Source organism: Saccopteryx leptura, chromosome 8 (genome assembly GCF_036850995.1).
Source record: "Saccopteryx leptura isolate mSacLep1 chromosome 8, mSacLep1_pri_phased_curated, whole genome shotgun sequence".
In the NCBI taxonomy this organism is placed as follows: Eukaryota; Metazoa; Chordata; class Mammalia; order Chiroptera; family Emballonuridae; genus Saccopteryx; species Saccopteryx leptura.
In genome coordinates this window covers 68007058-68024267 of record NC_089510.1, presented here as the reverse complement: position 1 = coordinate 68024267, position 17210 = coordinate 68007058, and the positions used below count along the sequence as shown (strand labels likewise).

General features: G+C 46.5%; 2 protein-coding genes across 7 annotated transcripts in view; one reads left to right on the top strand and one right to left on the bottom strand.

Annotated features, from left to right (window-relative positions):
* MAP3K13 (mitogen-activated protein kinase kinase kinase 13) overlaps positions 1-4240 on the top strand; it is a 175499-nt gene extending 171259 nt beyond the window's left edge. For all 6 annotated transcript variants that reach the window (XM_066348049.1, XM_066348051.1, XM_066348053.1 and 3 more), the window contains exon 14: positions 1440-4240. In XM_066348049.1, the coding sequence (XP_066204146.1) occupies positions 1440-1541 (102 nt within the window). In that variant the 3' untranslated portion in view covers positions 1542-4240. The remainder of the gene's footprint in view (positions 1-1439) is intronic.
* A 3102-nt stretch (positions 4241-7342) lies between these two features.
* TMEM41A (transmembrane protein 41A) lies at positions 7343-15870 on the bottom strand. Its single transcript, XM_066347534.1, has 5 exons — positions 15659-15870; positions 13737-13890; positions 11455-11616; positions 10799-10937; positions 7343-8810 (listed from the first exon to the last, which is right to left on the bottom strand). Exons 1-5 carry the CDS (start codon positions 15775-15777, stop codon positions 8590-8592), a joined length of 795 nt encoding a protein of 264 aa, XP_066203631.1. The 5' UTR covers positions 15778-15870; the 3' UTR covers positions 7343-8589.
* Between the last annotated feature and the right edge of the window lie 1340 nt (positions 15871-17210).

Below are 17210 nucleotides of genomic sequence, written 5' to 3'. Positions count from 1 at the left end.
GGATGTCTGGGATTCAATTCCTGGCCAAGGCACACAGGAGAAGCGCCCATCTGCTTCTCCACCCCTCCCCCTCTCCTTTTTCTCTATCTCTCTCTTCCCCTCCCGCAGCCAAGGTTCCATTGGAGCAAAGCTGGCCCGGGTGCTGAGGATGGCTCCATGGCCTCTGCCTCGGGTGCTAGAATGGCTCTGGTTGAAGCAGAGCGACGCCCCAAATGGGTAGAGCATCACTCCCTAGTGGGCGTGCCGGGTGGATCCCAGTCAGGATCCATGCGGGAGTCCGTCTCTCTGCCTCCCCACTTCTTACTTCATAAAAATACAAAAAAAAAAAGAAGATACAACAACTGCTTTCATGGAGTAAGTAAAAATACATAGATAACACAGCTCCCAAAAATGAGGGTAGTTCTCCCAAATGAGGTACAAACATTGAACTGCTCGGGAACCCTTCATTCCAAGATTTAACTCAGATCTCACCTCCTCCTGGCCCTGTCTCGCAGTCTGGGTGAGGGTATGGGCCTCCCTCTCCCATGTCTCCACTATCCCTTGATGATGCTGTCATAGCACATGTCAGATTTTAGTTCATATTTGATACTGCCGTTCGAGAAGCAGGATAGCACAGTGGTTGAAATTGTGTACCCTGGAATCTGACTACCTAGATTCCTTTCCAACATCCCACAGCATTTAAAAGGTAGATCTTTGTCAAGGAAAGTTTAACTCTGTGTAAGTCTCACTACCAAATGCTGCTTAAAATTAAAAAAAAAAAAAAGAAACCAATTTTCACATATACAGTTTTCCTTTTCCTCCTAGAGGAACTAATGCCCTCTAAGACCTTGGGTGCAGTGTGATGTTGGCCAAGCCACTTAACTTTTCTGTGGATCAGTTTTCTTATCTGTAAAATGGGTATGATAACAGCATCTAGCCTGGCCTGTGGTAGAGCAGTGGATAGAGTGTCAACCTGGAATGCTGAGGTCACTGATTCAAAACCCTGGGCTTGCCCAGTCAAGGCACATATGACAGCAATCAATGAACAACTAAAGTGAAGCAACTATGAGTTGATACTTCTTGTCCCCCACTTTCTCTCTGTTAAAATCAATAAATAAAATCTTAAGACAAAAACTCACACACAAAAACACCCCAGCACCTGTTTCGTAGTGTTCTTGTAAGGGTAAGGGGACTAGTAGATGGAATGCACTCACAGTTGTGCCTGGAACACAGGAAACGCTATTTAAGTGGGGCTCTGGTTGTAACTGTCATCGTGATCATCATATTTATAAGTCATCTTTTTCCATAAGCCCCACAGGACAGGACCTGGTCTCATCTCTCTTTGCAGCCCCCTTACCCACCAAACCAGCACAATGCTTGTCATGTGGGAGGTGTTCAATATATGTTTACTGACTGATTGCAGAAATGAATTAAGGTTTTATTTTGTTTTGACCCTGCAGAATCCTGCGCAGTTTGAAGAATCGGACTGTGACTCTTCAGATGGGGAGTGTTCTGATGCCACAGTGAGGACCAATAAACACTACAGCTCTGCTACTTGGTAATGAGAGAACACCCAGCCTGAAGATGTCGTGACAATACTGGCATTTCAGATCCACCCCGCGCCCCATTTCTTCCCGTTCTCCCTGCTCCTTCATCTGGGAAGAGAGCTGCCCCAGATTTCTTACCCCTAGAAATGAGCTGCAATAACAGGAACATGAGACTTTGCAAATCTCTGGAAAAAAATATCCAAATGAAATTAAGTCTCACTGAACATTTCAATCAAGAATGGCAGGGATCTATTTTATTGAATATTCTAGCTACTGTAACATTGATATTTATTTTTGTTTGACATTTTAACACTTTGTACTGTAAAGATTGAACTATCTATAATATATAGAGAGACAATAATTTCTTGCAAAAAAGAGAGAGAGAGAGAAAGAACTGGAATTTAGGAGCAACATTCTTGGGAATTTGTGGAGCCGAGAGGTATTACTGCTGCTTGAACAGGGGACCAGTTCTTTTGGCCACAAATGACTGAAGAAGAGCCAGAGCAAGACATGTTGAGCTTTTTAGAAAACAAAACACAGCGAAAGAGAAATAATTCCAGGTAACTTGTGAACAGACTACATCAAGTTCAACCAGCTTATTCGATGAATGATGGAAATGACCTAGAAAAGTTTGGTGACCAGACACTTGCACCCAAGGTCTTTGAGGGCATTGCTTCCTCTAGGAGGAAAAGGAAAACCATATATGTGAAAATTGGTTTCATTTTTTTTTTTAATTTTAAGCAGCATTTGGTAGTGAGACTTACACAGAGTTAAACTTTCCTTGACAGAGATCTACCTTTTAAATGCTGTCATTGTCATTATTTTGACAAATGTGTTACCTTGACCAATGTGCCATTTTCTTGTAGCCATTTTCTTTCTACCTATTGACTACTTCCTTTAGGGAAAAGAGAAGGAATGAGGAGGAGAGAAGGATGAGAAAAAGGATTTTTTAAAAATTTATTTAAGTGAGAGGCAGGGAGGCAGACAGACAGATCCCACATGTGCCCTGAACAGGATCCACCTGGCAAGCCCCTTACTGGGCCCTGCTCATCTGGCACCATTTCTCTGTTGCTCTGCAACCATGCTATTTTTAGCACCTGAAGCAAGGCCATGGAGTCATCCTCAGCATCTGGGGCCAACTTGCTTGAACCATTCGAGCCCTGGCTGTAGGAGGAGAAGAGAGAGAGAAAAGGGGGAAAGGGTAAAGCAGATTGTCACTTCTCCTGTGTACCCTTAATGGGAATCAAACCCGGTACTTCCACATGCCAAGCCAATGCGCTACCACTAAGCCAACCATCCAGGACTGAGAAAAAGTAAATTGACAACAGTGTTAGAAAAGCAAATGTGGAATGTGTAGAAGTAGATTGCCAGAATGTCTCAGTTCCACTTTGTGGAGAAGACGGAACCACCCTTCTCTGGAGCCAGGTTACTTGTCTACTAGCAACATACTGATTCAAAAGGAGAACAGATTTTGGAGGCAGCTAAGATGTGTGTGTGTGAGTCTGTCCAATGCCCAATCCCAAACCATCCCGTGTTCATTCGTTAATCATCCTGTCCTATAAGCTTTAGTGATTGGCCACCACTACCAGAATAAGGGCAAAATAAGCAACTTGCAAAAGGCACCCCCTCTCCCACCATACAATAACATTTTTGTTAAATGCTATTTGTAAAATATCTTTTACTTCTCTTTGGATCAATGCAGTTTTAAATAATTGGATTTGTAAATCTGTGGAAAGAACAACGGATGCTGAGCAGCAATTAGGATGATTTTACCTCCGCCAAGGCACGAGGTCCTTCCTGTCCACAGTCTCGGGCTCTGAAAAGCATCCAAGGGATTTGATGGTACCTCAGCTTTAAGCTAATTTTTATGTAGAATTTTACATAAAAACAGACATTGGCTTAGTTCCTGTCTTTGTCTCCAAGATAGATTACTGTCACACAGTGTCTCTAGGCTCAAGACCTGAAGATAGCTAGACTTTCCAACACGGCATCATGTCGGACATTAAGAAAGACTGACTTACACAGAAGGGTGTTAAACCAGTTCCGGTGCAACAGAAACGTTGCCCTCTCTGGATTTCACCGACTGCCTCAGCCAAAAAGGAAAAGCAGGAGGGAATTCAGAGCAGTTCCTTTTGCTTGTTTGATCCCTCCATTTGTTTACAATTTATGTTGAGATATTAATTTAAAATTTAGTATCTATAATTTATAGCTCTTATGTAAGATGAAGGAAAATGTTTAACTTATACAGAGAGCAGTATTGTTTGCATTAAATTATTCCATTTTGTATAAATTATGTAGCTGGACTACATGAAAGCTCTTAAGTTATGGCATTATTATCGTTGTTATTTTATTTTATAATAATTATTATCATTCTCATTTTCTGTCGACCAGAAGGTGTGGTTTACAGTGTAGCACAATGATTGTGTTTATTGCTAACCATGAGTTACTACGAATTTTTATGATTTTTATGAAGGAATGAAAATGGAACTGCCAGTTGGGAGCTCTCCAGTATTCGTCTTAGGTGCACTGCCTCATTGTCTGTGCCCAGCAATCACCGAGGATGCTGTGTTCTGGTCTGGAGCGCAGCGGTACATTGGGATTTTTGACTTGATCATGACAGCTCCTGGGGCGGGCAGATGACGGGTGGATGGACAAATAGTTCGAAAGCTGTAAACTTTCTCAAGTTTCTTAAGAAATAAAATCATGAGACTACACTAGAAGCAAAAAGAGAATTATTTAATGCCCTAAGAGGGACAGACCTAGAGAATTTCTGCATGGGGCCCCTGGGTTAGGTAGTTCTACAACCTGGTAGCATAGTTTGTCATCTCGTTCCTGCCAGATGCCACAAAACCAACCTTTTTTCTCCTGGTTAGGAGTAGCAGGGAAACTAAAAAAAGAAAGAAAAAAAAATATATATGCATGACATAAAATGCCTAGATGTGATATCATCCTATTTCAAGACTAGAGAAATTCTAGAGAGGCTTGATCATAGGGCTGGAAAAGTACTACCTTGAAGAGCCCTATTTTCCATCCTCTGACTGCAGACCACACTACACTGTGACTTGTCTCTGAGACAAGAGACACCACACTCCGTGTCCTCTTTCCATCCAACATAAAACACTGACACCAGCTGGTCCAGTTCTTGTCGCCCCCTCCCCCCATAGTGCCAAGAAAAACATGACAATGTCTGTCTTACACCTTTCAATCACGAGCTTCCTGGAAAACCCCCACCTGACAGCTCCTACTTCCCATTAGCTTTGTGACTTCCCATCTTGACTATCTGTCATGATAATGCCATATAGACTATCTGGATTCAATATTATAAGCATGTTAGGGGAGTACACAGCACTGACTCACTGTACTGTCAAGAGTTCAATAAACTATTTTTTTAGACGTGACTAGAGGCTTGAGAGAAGTGTCTCTAGGTTAAAAAGAGAAATGCCTTGTCTGTCCCAGCCTTGCCCCTTCCAGGCTGCCAGAGGTGATCAGAACAGTTCTGAATCGGTGTGTTTCCTTGAGAACACGCGGTCGCACGCGGTCGCCTGAGGAGCGCTGAGTCCAGAGCTCCGCGAACTGAAGAGCTAATTCTTCAGTCCTAGCCGCTGGGCCACGGTGCTTCCAGGACCTCGCAGGCTGTGATTTCGAGCTTTATTGTCAATGGAAAGTTTATTGCTTGGGACTAATGTCCACATTCATTTAGTGTCTGCTTTTGGCAGCAGAATAATGAGTTTTAATTTGTGTTGCAGATGGGCATTTGTTTCTGATTTCTATTTCTAGATCATGTCCTCTGAATAACAATTCCTTTTTAAAGTGCTTAGCAGAGAAACTGAGAAGCCTGCATCCACTTTGAAATTATAATAAACCTTCAAGTTTAGACCTATTTGCAAGATTGTGGGGGGCCTAACACAGAAAGGTGACACACTGGCTAGCTCTGTTGTAAGAGGATCTGGTGTGGCCCACTTGCAGCTCAGATATTTTAAAACTTTGGTGTCAACAAATCCATCTTGCAAGAATTAAGGATATTTTTAGTAGAATTCAATAAGTACTGTACATCCATATCAGGGCTTCTTTGTGCTAAATTTTCCTCTTACCGCAGGTAATAGATTTGATGGGTTGGGGTTTGCCTGGTACCAACCCAACTTTAAATGCCTCCCTCACTGTGAGGCATCAACATCCTTCCAGTGCAAATGCATCCTTATTGATCAAATGAGTTACTCTTTCCCCCCCAGCCCCGTATATCTTTTTTTCCCCTTAAAATGTTCCTACTTGAAGTTCCTGGAACTGAATTCTCCAAAATAGAGCATAATACTTGGACACCTAGGAATCCCTTCCCTGCTCTCCATATAGTGTGCTATACTGTTTTGCCACTAAGCTAGAAACCAAAATACCACCTCCTATCACCATCTACAATCTACACTCTAATCCCCCAAGCCTAGCGTCATTTACTGACCACCCTATTCTTTCCTGCTGAGCCTGGTCACAGCCTGACCCGCACACACAGCCCTGGGAGCGACAGCTGCCGCTCGACTAGAACTGGTGTGCAAGGGGGAAGCCAGCCAGCCAGCTCTGAGCTCCTAACTAATTTCCCAAGGGAGGCTTGAGACCCAGTTAGCCCTGACGGGAAAAGGACAGGACGACACCAGTGTTCTGTGGGCCCCACCCCACGCTCTCCGGAGGCAGCAGCATCGGGAGGAAAAAGGCCACTTGCCTCCACCCACTGCCCTTTGGGACCACTTCCAGTGGAATAATCTCCAGTCACTGATCAATTGAATTCCAAAATGTGTGTCCTCATTTACATCAGTCCATTGTGTTAAGTGTGTTCCTCCCTCGCCTTCTGTGCACAGAGTTAATGTTCAGTCTGTTACTTGCTTCTTCCTTTGACTCTGTGTGACCAATGTACCAAAACAATGTGACCTTCTTTTCTAAGAACCCTCACTTGTGCTGTCAGTATGAATTTAGTGCCTTTCCAGGCAGCAAGGTTTTTCTTCTTTGCTGACCTCATTCACACCACCAATGTTACCAACCTCACAGACCAGCACACAGAATCACATTAGCCTGCTTGTTTGCATGTTATAGTTCAGACATCTAGTCAAACTGGAATGAACTAGGATGCCAAGCCCCTTTCAATGTGGAGCAGAACTTCTTTCTTGTGGTCAAGTCTCAGAACGAATTCCTGCACCTGCCTCCCCTGTGGTCTCCACACTGTTAGTTCCCTGCACCTGCTGGTTTCTGATGCCGGCTCCCTTTGTACCGAACAATTGTACAGCAATGGGAACGAGCAACTATCAAAGCAAACAAATGCATGGAATTAAACAAAAAGTGGACTTCACTGTGTTTTTGGTCATCTTTTCCTAAAGGTACTGGTCGTGTCCCGAGAGCTGCCTTCACAAATCTCGGCACCTGTCAGGCTTTCGGGAAATGAAGACTACCTCACTGCGTCCCCACAGCCAGGAAAACAAGACAGTAGAAAAGCTGGTTTCTGTGGCTCGAGCACTAGACACATCCAGAGAGGACGAACACCAGTACTTCATGTTGTTGTGGTTTCTTCTTGATAAGCCTGTGATACCCTAGATGGCCCTCTGCTTCTTCCCTATGGCCTTCCCGCTGCCCGTCTTATAGCTACGGAGTGTTATCAGTGACCCCACTATAAAGTGAACACAGAGAGGAAAGAGGTGAAAATGAAAATCTGGCTTCCAAGAAACAATACTGGTACAACACCTGAGTGGAGCTAAGACACCTCTGGACGGTCTGACTTTCAGCCCCTCCCGATTCCCGCTGGCAAGGGGAAGCGAGTGTTAGCAACACACACAGACACATTCCACACACAACACTGGTATCCATTTATTTGGGAAATTGTTTTGCCTGTAAACTCACAACTAATAAGGCACATTGTTGCATGTCGTGGGGGATAAGAGAGACCAACGTGGCCATCCTGCGGGACATCCTGCAAAGGGGCGAAGTGTCGGGCTTCCTTGCTCCGCCTCCCCACTCCAGGGACACGAAAAGCCGTGGACGTCACAGTCCAGCTGGCCTCCTCTGCACCCCCCGACCCTGGTTCATCAAGCTTCTTTTAAAGCAACACATCTTTTAAAATGAAGTCCTTGCTGTTTGGGGGGTTTTCTTTCTTTTTTCTTCCCTTTTCTGAACATACAAGTACAAAAAAACCCAAACAATGTTTGGGAATTAATCCTCAAGAATGAACAGTCTCAAGAACTCATGTAGAACGTGTGGCCTAGATTAAAGCCTTGGCAAGATTCTTGGCCAAGCCAAACCCGAACGCAGCAGATCATGCCCAGGGGCAACCATTCTGTTAATAAATGATGGGTTTTATTAGCTTCTTTCCCTTTTTATGGAAGAGGTAGGTCATCAGCAAAAAAAGTACGAAAGAAACACTCTTCAAGAGACTAACAAGGTGAAGAGTGATGTGGGTTCATGTCATCATTTACACTAATAACAAACACCAGGGACTTAAGAGAGTGAACACCTGTCACAACAGCCTATCACTTTACAAAAGAGGCACTCTGACAAGGACAGTCAGCATCCTCCCTCGAGGTAGCTCGGGGCTTGGCAAGAGGCAAATACAACAGGTTATCCAGAGTTCCTTGTTATTCAATAAAATACAAACAGGATTTTCTAAGAGACTATCCATTTCATAGTGTCCTAATATACCAGGGCTGGGTTGAGAACCTGATATAATTCACCTTCTAGAGTACAGTGTCCTTTATGATAAGACTGCACACAGATCAATCGTGTCCAAACCACCTGTTGAAGGTATTTAAAAAATGAGGGCCCTGGCCGGATAGTTCAGTTGGTTAGAGCATCGACCTGAAATGCAATGGTTGCTGGTTCGATCCCCAGTCAGGGCACATACAAGAACAGATGTTCCTGTCTCTCTCTCCTGCTCTCTCCCTTCCTCTCTCTAAAAAACTAACAAAATAAAACATTAAAAAAATTTTTTTTAAGTTAAAAAAAGAAAAAAACAACGGAGGGCTGTCGAGGACCACACCAATTACACATATGTATGAGGGCGAGAGTCCAGGGCCACAGCAACCCGAACTCCAGCTCACGTGACCTTTCTGCTATTCAGATGATTGCTGCTGCTTGTTGCACTCAGATGCAGGTCCTTCCGACTAAGTTTTTTAATGAGGGCTCCAGGAACTAAGGCGACCAGAGCGATGGCCAACAGCTTCAGGACAGTTTCCCAGGAGAAAAGCGCATCCAGAGAGGTAAGGGTTGACAGGATGGAGCCTGTCTGCACACAGATGAAGTTGTAGGGGATCAGACCTGCAAGAAGGAAAGGGAAAGAGCCTTTTACTGGGCGTGGGTGTGCAGGGGCAGGAAAGGAAGAACACTAACCATTCAGAAAAGTCACCATGAATTCCCAACAGTGACTCCAGGTTTGGTTTTTCCCCCAGCTCCTAACCCCTACACATATCACCTCTTTCCCTTCTTTTCTACTTTTCCCCTCCTTTCTTCACTTCCCATATACACCTGCCTTGTTCAACAAAGGGACAAAAATATATACACTACAATAAGAGAAAGATAAAGATTTTCACAGGAAAAACAAAATGAGTGAATAAAATAAGGGGTCACTTAGGACAAAAATGCATGAGGGTCACCCATTTGCTAGAGGTGGGCCCCAAATTTGGTCTGAGTACCTAAGCCAAGTAAGAAATACCCGCATTTAGGATATTTACTATTTCTAAAATATACTATTTCTAATAGGTCATCAAATTCACCAGATCCTAACAGTCTCAGTGGTGGCGAGACAGCCTGGTGGCATAACAATCACCTGGTGAATTTATTAACACACGTCTTCAGGCTTCCCCCCAAGAACTCTGGGTACCAGGTCTAGTAAAGCCTAGCAACCTACATCTGAAAAGCCTTTCCCCTCCCACTCATTGAAATCCTTCTATAGAGGTGCCTCAAGATCACAGACCACTCACTATCACACAGCCTGTCAGAGGTGGGCCTGGAACTCTGGTCTCCAGAGCCCTTCCACGCTTTGGACCACCTAGGTTATTCCAGGCTGAGGACTGGGGCACTAAGGCACTCAGTCTGAAAGCTGTATGACCAGAATTAACTGTGGTCAGTTTTGCTTTAAGATCTCCATTTCTTTCAAGTATCTAAGTATCTGCTATTAATAGCAGCTGTTCAACCACAGATTTGTTATATCTGACCTAGACACCCTGAGTACTCTTTCCCTCCATGCTCTAAGCAGGGGTCCCCAAACTTTTTACACAAGGGACCAGTTCACTGTCCCTCAGACCACTGGAGGGCCGCCACATACAGTGCTCCTCTCACTGACCACCAATGAAAGAGGTGCCCCTTCTGGAAGTGTGGTGGGAGGCCAGATAAATGGCCTCAGGGGGCCGCATGTGGCCCGCGGGCCGTAGTTTGGGGATGCCTGCTCTAAGATTTACGAAGACAATCCTTGCCTTAGGCTTAGAGAGAATGTTTTACTTCTTGGAGAAAATACTAGCCACTAACTTAACAGAGTGTTAGCAGTTACTGTTCTGATAAAGGTGGTCCAAGGCCCTACTTGGAGAAACATTGACTGCTCTAGCCCCTCATCTAACAGGTGTTCCACTGAGGGTACGCAGCTTGCTGAAGGTCGCACAATTGTCAAAAGTCAAGAAGGAACTTCAGTGGTACCAGATCTTGCTAAGGCAGATCTCAATTAAAACAAGGGCAAAGCCCCAGGTCAGGTGCAATCCCAGGTCAGGGCATATGAGGGAAGCAACCAATGGATGCACAACTAATGTGGAGCAACAAATGAATGCTTTTTCTCTCTCTCCCACCCCTACCTCTCTGTTTCCCTAAAGTCAATCCATTAAAAAGCTTAAAAATGTTTTTAATAAACAGCAGTCCTTCACTCTATTCCTGTTCCTCTCCTCTATCACTGTTTCTTCTGCCCACATACCCTCATTCCAACCCCGCTTTTCCAGCTAGCATTACTGAGCACCTACCATGGGCCAAGCCCTGTGCTTCAGATTACTCCTCTAATCCCAATGCCTAGCAGTGTTCACTGCCCCACAGGCACTAAATATAGCTGCAGAATGAACAGTCCTATTTTTCCAAAATTATTCTTATGAGTTTTCTAGTTTAAGCCTGAGTAGATGTGAAGTCAGGATTTCAGCTAGTGAGACGAAAGATGCTCTTCACGATAGCCTGTGCTCTCAGAGGCAGGCACATGTCCACGCCCTGGGACCCAGGGCAGGCCCCCAGCAGGCCAACTCTGATCACTCAAACTTCCTCCACTAGCTTCTTACCAATCAGAACAGAGAAGAAGAACTGCCCAATAGGGATGTTGAGAATCGGGGCCGAGAGGTTCAAGAACCAGTTTGGTGTCATGGGGAAAAGTCTCAAAAACAGTAAGAAAAAAAACAAGCCGTTTCTGTTCTCATCCACCTGCAACCAAAGAAGACAAGGCCATTAGGAAGCAGAAGAGTTTCCAGGTACTGAATATCTGTCGGTGCCTAGATACTGTTCTAGATACTTTATAGACTGTGTTCCCCAATCTCCCAATGACCCCCCGGGGCAAAGACTGTTTTCCTTGTTTTTAAAACAAGGTACATACGGCTCAGAAAAGTCAGGAACTTGCCTAAAGTCATGGAGCTCGTAGGGATGGAGCTGGGATTTGATCCCAGGTCTGTGTCTCTTGGAAACATCAAAAGAATCCCTGGGGCCCTAGCCGGGTAGCTCAGTTGGTTAGAGTGTCATCCCAGTTCACCAAGGTTGCTGGTTCGATCACCAGTCCAGGCACACACAAGAATCAACCAATGAGTGCATAAATAAGAGGAACGACAAACTGATGTCCGTCTCACAGAGCGGAGGAACATTGTGGGAAATCCCTGCCCTCATCCCCCTCAGGTCCACAAGGTGACTCTATGGGAGCCCCACACTCAGATGTACCCCTCCCACTTACCTTCCTCTGTAGTAGGGTCACTTTTTCAGGAAAGTAGGAGACCACCAGTTGTTTGCCAAACATACTGGAAAGCAGGTAGCAGCATGTGGCACCCACTGAAGTCAACACACAGCACAGCAGAAGCCCCAGCCATGGCCCAAACAAAGCGCCAGCTAAAACATTCTGCAAAGAAAACAAACCCTCGGCCATGAGAACCAGCAGCAGCTTCCTCATCCTGGAGGTCAAGAGTCATAGGTTCTCTCCGCCCTCCTGACCCAAACCCGACTCCTACTTTATTTATTTTATCGTTTCCATTTATTTGAGAGAGAGAGAGAGGATAGGAGAGGAGGCATTCAAAAAGTCTTAGATGAACAAAAATGAAAAAGTGAGCCAAGTCCTGGCCAGATAGCTTGGTTGGTTAGAGCGTCATCCTAATACGCAAAGGTTGCAGGTTCGATCCCTGGTTAGGGCACATACAGGTACAGATTGATCTTTCTGGTTCTCCCTCTCTCTCCCTTCCTCTCTCTCTAAAATTAATAAAATAAAAACTTTTTTAAAGTGAGCCAATATTTCCTAAATGCAATTTAGCTGGTTAACAACACCCTGCCAAACACGGAATCTAAGACAGAAAGTAAAAGGGAACTTGGAAGTGAGATGATGGGAATCTACTGAGCACCTACTATGTGCTAAATGCTTCACTGCATGTCTTATTTAATCCTCACTATGGCCCTGTGTCATATACTATCCTTACCCCATTCCGCAGGTGAGAGATTAAGTATCGTGCCCCAGATCACACCAGGCGGAGACGAGATTCACCTCCAGGTGGCAGCTGGCTCTTTGCCCTAAAGAGGGATCAGCTCAAGTGGGAAGGCAGGTACCCAAGGAGGCAGCCCCTGACCTCAAGGACCATGCACCTCCCTGTCTCTCTCGGCATAGACACATCTGCTTTCCTTCCAGTTTCCAAGTGAGAAACTTGGAAGCAGATCCAGCCTAAGCCTACAGCAGAGAAAAGACGCTGGGGCAGGAGAGAGCAGCAGGACAGGAAGCGGCTTTCGGGACTTCCTGCTCCACCACTCAAGTACTCAACAGGGGCTTGAGGGCCAGTGTGTGCCCGGCCCCACCGCCAGGCCCCACCGCCGTGCCAGCCACTCTCCACCCACTGTTTCATTTAAGGCTCCCACGTAATAACCCTAGGGCAGTGGTCCACAAACCCGGGCTCAATCAGATTGAGGACGTTTTTAGCAAAGGCCAGCTTAGGAGTTCCCTAATTAAGTTAATAACAATGTACCTAAGTTTAAGTTTAAAAAATTTGGCTCTCAAAAGAAATTTCAATCGTTGTACTGTTGATATTTGGCTCTGTTGACTAATGAGTTTGCCGACCACTGCCCAGGGGGTTACAGAGGAGTATGACCATTTTACAGACAAGGGAACAGGTTGGAAAAGTGGTTTGCCCACAGCCACACAGCGGGGACTCAAACTCACCCCCTGCTCTCACATACATATACATTTACACAGACAAGTTTAAGATGCTGCTAGGAGGAGTGCAGATTATTCACTATAACCTTAGATGGCAACTGATGAAAAGCATCCACCAGCCAAAGAATACGCTCAGGTCTAACACCTGACAAGTCAGAATGACTTGTTCTCTCCACACCAAGGAAGCTTCCCAATCATGTACAGCTTAATATCCCCGTGAACAACTTGCATTGTTCATCACTTATAAAGGCGCCTCCCTGAGCTGGCAAAGGAATACAAGAGTTAAGAATAAAAAATAGGCCCTACCCTTAGGGAATTCAGGAATTCACAGACTAATGGAAAAAACAGTTTTTTGGGTTGTGTCTTTTTTGCAGGGGGGCTCAATCAGAAGGACTTGGTCCCTCTGAACACAGATTTTTAGAAAATCAAAAACAGTGCCAAAATGCAGAACATAATAGCTCTGAAGAGGAAGAGTTGACCCAGCCCAGGGTACATGTGTGTGTCTCTTAAGGACAGTGCTCCACAGCTCTCGATGCCTTCGAAACAAAAGCGGCACACCTGAGAGGAAAGGCAGACCCTGCAGCTGGGTGGAGGTGGGTTCTGACCCCAATCCCGCCCCCTCCCTTGAACAGTCAGCTTCTTCCTACATTATAAGACGGTTGGGAGAATTAAAAAGGTCATACAGGTAAAACAACTAGGACAGTGCCTGCCACAGGGAAAGTAGTTACAGTAGATTGTCCTCTGGACAGTGTGATTTGCAGCCTAAGGGTCCCTCAAAAGACAGAGGTGGCTTCCCAACAGGCACGGAAGGAAGACATAGCACTGACCAGTAAGCTGGAGCCAGGGATGGCAAAGCACTGTTTGTAGAGGTAGGCACTGCAGAAGAGCAGGAACACGTAGGCCTGGTGCTCCTTCCGGTAGTCTCGAAGGACCTCAGAGAGCTCCCGCAACTCCGCCAGATCAGAGGGGAACCACAGTGACCTGGAGATTTGGAAAAGCAGACAGAAACATGAGTCCAAATCAGCCTAGGACTTATAAAGGTCACTTATGGTGTTGTCTTTCCAAAGTAGGTTTATGAATGCACTCATTATCTGGTCTGCTAGGAATATGCACATAATGGGACCCCACAGGAAGATGGGTGACCTGATACAACACAGCAGAGCAGGCAGAAGAGCCCTGATTTGGAAACAAAAGACCTGGGTTAGCATCTGAACTCTGCTACTATCCAGCTGTGTGATCTTGGGCTTGTCCCTGGGCCTCAGTGCCCTTATCTGAAAATTTAGGGCTGGTGTTAGCTCCCCTTTAGCTCTGAGGTCTTATGATCTATTCTTAAAAAAACAAATGAATTCATTTCCAGGCTAGCACTAAATGTCTTTAATTGCCTTCCTTTTAAGGGGCAGACCCTCCCCCAGAAACTTTAGGCCAAGGACAATTCATACTTCACACTGCTCCTGGGTTACCAGGTAAAACGACTGTCTTATTAGACAGTAACAAGCCAATTAAAGACTCTCTTGGGCCCTGGCCAGATAGCTCAATTGGTCAGAGCATCCTCCAGTAGCATAGAGGTTGTCAGTTCCGTCCCAGGTCAGGGCACATACAGGAACACATCAATGCTTCTGTTTCTCTCTCACTCTCTCTCTTCCTCTCTCTAAAATTAATAAAGTAAACACTAAGAATAAAATAAAGATTCTCTCAGAAAGTATATTTGTACTGCACCATAAACATAACCTTCTTGATAATGTCGGGCTTGAAACCAACCCTTTCAAAGAGACTGCTTTTTCGCCCTGCTCTTTATCTGGTCCTCAGTGCACTCGGACTCCTGTACAAGGGTTACAGTGCAAAGGCTACTTTGCCTCTGCCATCTGAACAACCCTTAGATCCATCAATGATCCATTGTGAGCAAACCCTCCTAGTTCTCAAAATGTTTCTGTTAGTATATCTGACACTTGTGAAAAACCTCCTCATCTAGAGCAAAAGAATACAGCAACTGAAAACAATTGTCCTAATATTCAAATACTAGTAACATCCTTGACACAAGGTTGTGCCAGGCATACCGCCATGAACTTCACAGACAGCAGCACTCACACAAACCAGCCCGGCAGGTATTATTATATAGCGCCTCCTGCCGCACGCAGTCGGTAATGAGACGGGGGAAAGGAGAGACAGCCAGAAGCGAGGAGCGGCCCGACCATTCATTCCTGCATAATTAAAGTTGTCCGTACAAGGTTTCACTTGAAGACGGAATGCCTTAGACTCCCAAGGGCAGATCTAAATGATGTGGGGTGAAGAGGACGACGGGGAAAGGCTGGGAGTAGTGAAGAAGGCGCTACGGTTGCAAGCAAGGGCGAGGGACGACTGCAAACGGGGTTAGAGCTGAGCCTGTCGAGGCGATAGGAACGTGAAAGGGCAAACGAAGCCACGGCGCGAACGGGGCGCGCGAGCCGGCTGCGCCCGGGGTAAAGCGCCGCATTTCCCTCCGCAAATCACTGCCCACAGGCACCGGCGGCGGCCCGCACAGCACCCCCGCGCCGCCGGCAGGTCCCGGCCAGGACAGCCCGGCTCCCCTCCGTCCAGCCTGTCCGAGGCCATGCAGACGCCTGGATACCAGACCCCTCTCACCTGTCCTAGAACGGAACCACAAACCCAGGCCCTGTCGCCCCGGATCCAGGAGCTCGAATCTCCGATTCCCAGACCCTCTCCTCGAAACTGGCTCCCTTCCTCGACCGGAACAAGGGTCCCCGCCACGCACCTGCCTTCGGTCTCCTCGGCGGAGCGCCGCGTCACTCCGCGGGGCAGTCGCGTCGACAGCAAGTACAAGGCGAAGGTGCAGCCAACGAAGACGAGCAGCAGGCCGAGCAGGGAGCGCATTGCGACGCGCTAACCGGACTCACTGGACCGCGGAGGGGCCTGGAGCCGCCGCCTAGGAGCCCGCTGCGCGCGGCCGGGGACAGGGGAACGCGTTTGCAGACGGACTAGGGCGGGAGCCGCGCCAAGCCCCGCCCCAGTCCCAGGCCACGCCCAGGACCCGACTCCGCCCACCAGCCCTTGGGCCGAGGTTACGGTGGAAAGCTATCCGTTTAGCCCCACACCGTGCATGCCTGTCCTTTTGTGTTTCTTTTTTTTTTTTTTTTAATTTTTCTTTTTTTAAATGTTAATCTCTGTCTCTTTCTCCACTGATTTGTAGGTTCTCTGCCAGGCGCTGGGAGATCCAGGAGCAAATCATGAGCCCTGCCCATAGGGAGCTTGCTGTCTAATGGTCAAGACAACCTTGTCTGCAACCAGCTGTAAAACAAAGCAAATGCAGCCAGTGTAGCAGCAGGGGCTCCAAGCAAGTGTGGTGAGACGGAGTGACCACGGAAATTACCAGGATTGACATTCCCCCAAAGAAAGTCAGGATTAGAAGCCAAGTCAACCTGCGTCCTAAACCAGTGGCCCTACACTGCATGGATGAGGAGGTAGTGCTTGAATTTACCTTAAAAGATGAGCAAGAGGCCTGACCTGTGGTGGCGCATTGGATAAAGCGTGGACCTGGAAATGCTGAGGTCGCAGGTTCGAAACCCTGGGCTTGCCTGGTCAAGGCACATATGGGAGTTGATGCTTCCAGCTCCTCCCCCTTCTCTCTCTCTGTCTCTCCTTCTCCTCTCTAAAATGAATTAAAAAAAAAAAAAAAAAAAGATGAGCAAGATTTCCACAACTGAGAAATAAGGGAGACAGAGAGGTGGGGGCCCAAGTGAAGCACCAGAGTCCAGGTTCAGTGAAGTCTAAGGTGCACAGAAAATGAATGAGAAGTTGGGGACAAACCATAAAGCATTGAAAGGCAGGCCTAAGAAATTGGATTTTTTTTTTAACGTTGTACGGCCTTGACCAGTTTGCTCAGTGGTAGAGCGTCAGCCGGCGTGTGGTTGTCCTGGGTTCAATTCCCAGTCAGGGCACACAGGAGACATGCCCATCTGCTTCTCCACCCCTCCCCCTCTCATGTCTCTCTCTCTCTCTCTCTCTCTCTCTCTCTGTCTTCTCCTCCTGCAGCCATGGCTCAACTGGAGCGAGTTGGCCCCAGGTGCTGAGGATGGCTCCATGGTCTCTGCCTCAGGCACTAAAAAGAGCTCGGTTGGTAAGCAATGGAGCAATGCCTCAGATGGGCAGAGCGTGGCCCCCTAGTGGGCTTGCATGGTGGATCCCAGTGGGAGCGCATGTGGGAATCTGTCTCTGCCTCCCCTCCTCTCACTGAATGGAAAAAAAAACAAACAGCAAAAGTAATTAAGCAAAAGAATTATATAATTCCCATTTTAGGATGTTTGCTC

What these genes read in the sequence shown, in the direction of transcription:
- TMEM41A (XM_066347534.1), bottom strand. Translation starts at nt 15,777, where the DNA reads ATGCGCTCCCTGCTCGGCCTGCTGCTCGTCTTCGTTGGCTGCACCTTC. An exon ending in TGACCCTACTACAGAGGAAG is followed by an intron (nt 10,938 to 11,454) that starts GTAAGTGGGAGG and finishes CTTTGGTTGCAG; the next exon opens with GTGGATGAGAACAGAAACGG. An exon ending in CTTCTTCTCTGTTCTGATTG is followed by an intron (nt 8,811 to 10,798) that starts GTAAGAAGCTAG and finishes TCCTTCTTGCAG; the next exon opens with GTCTGATCCCCTACAACTTC.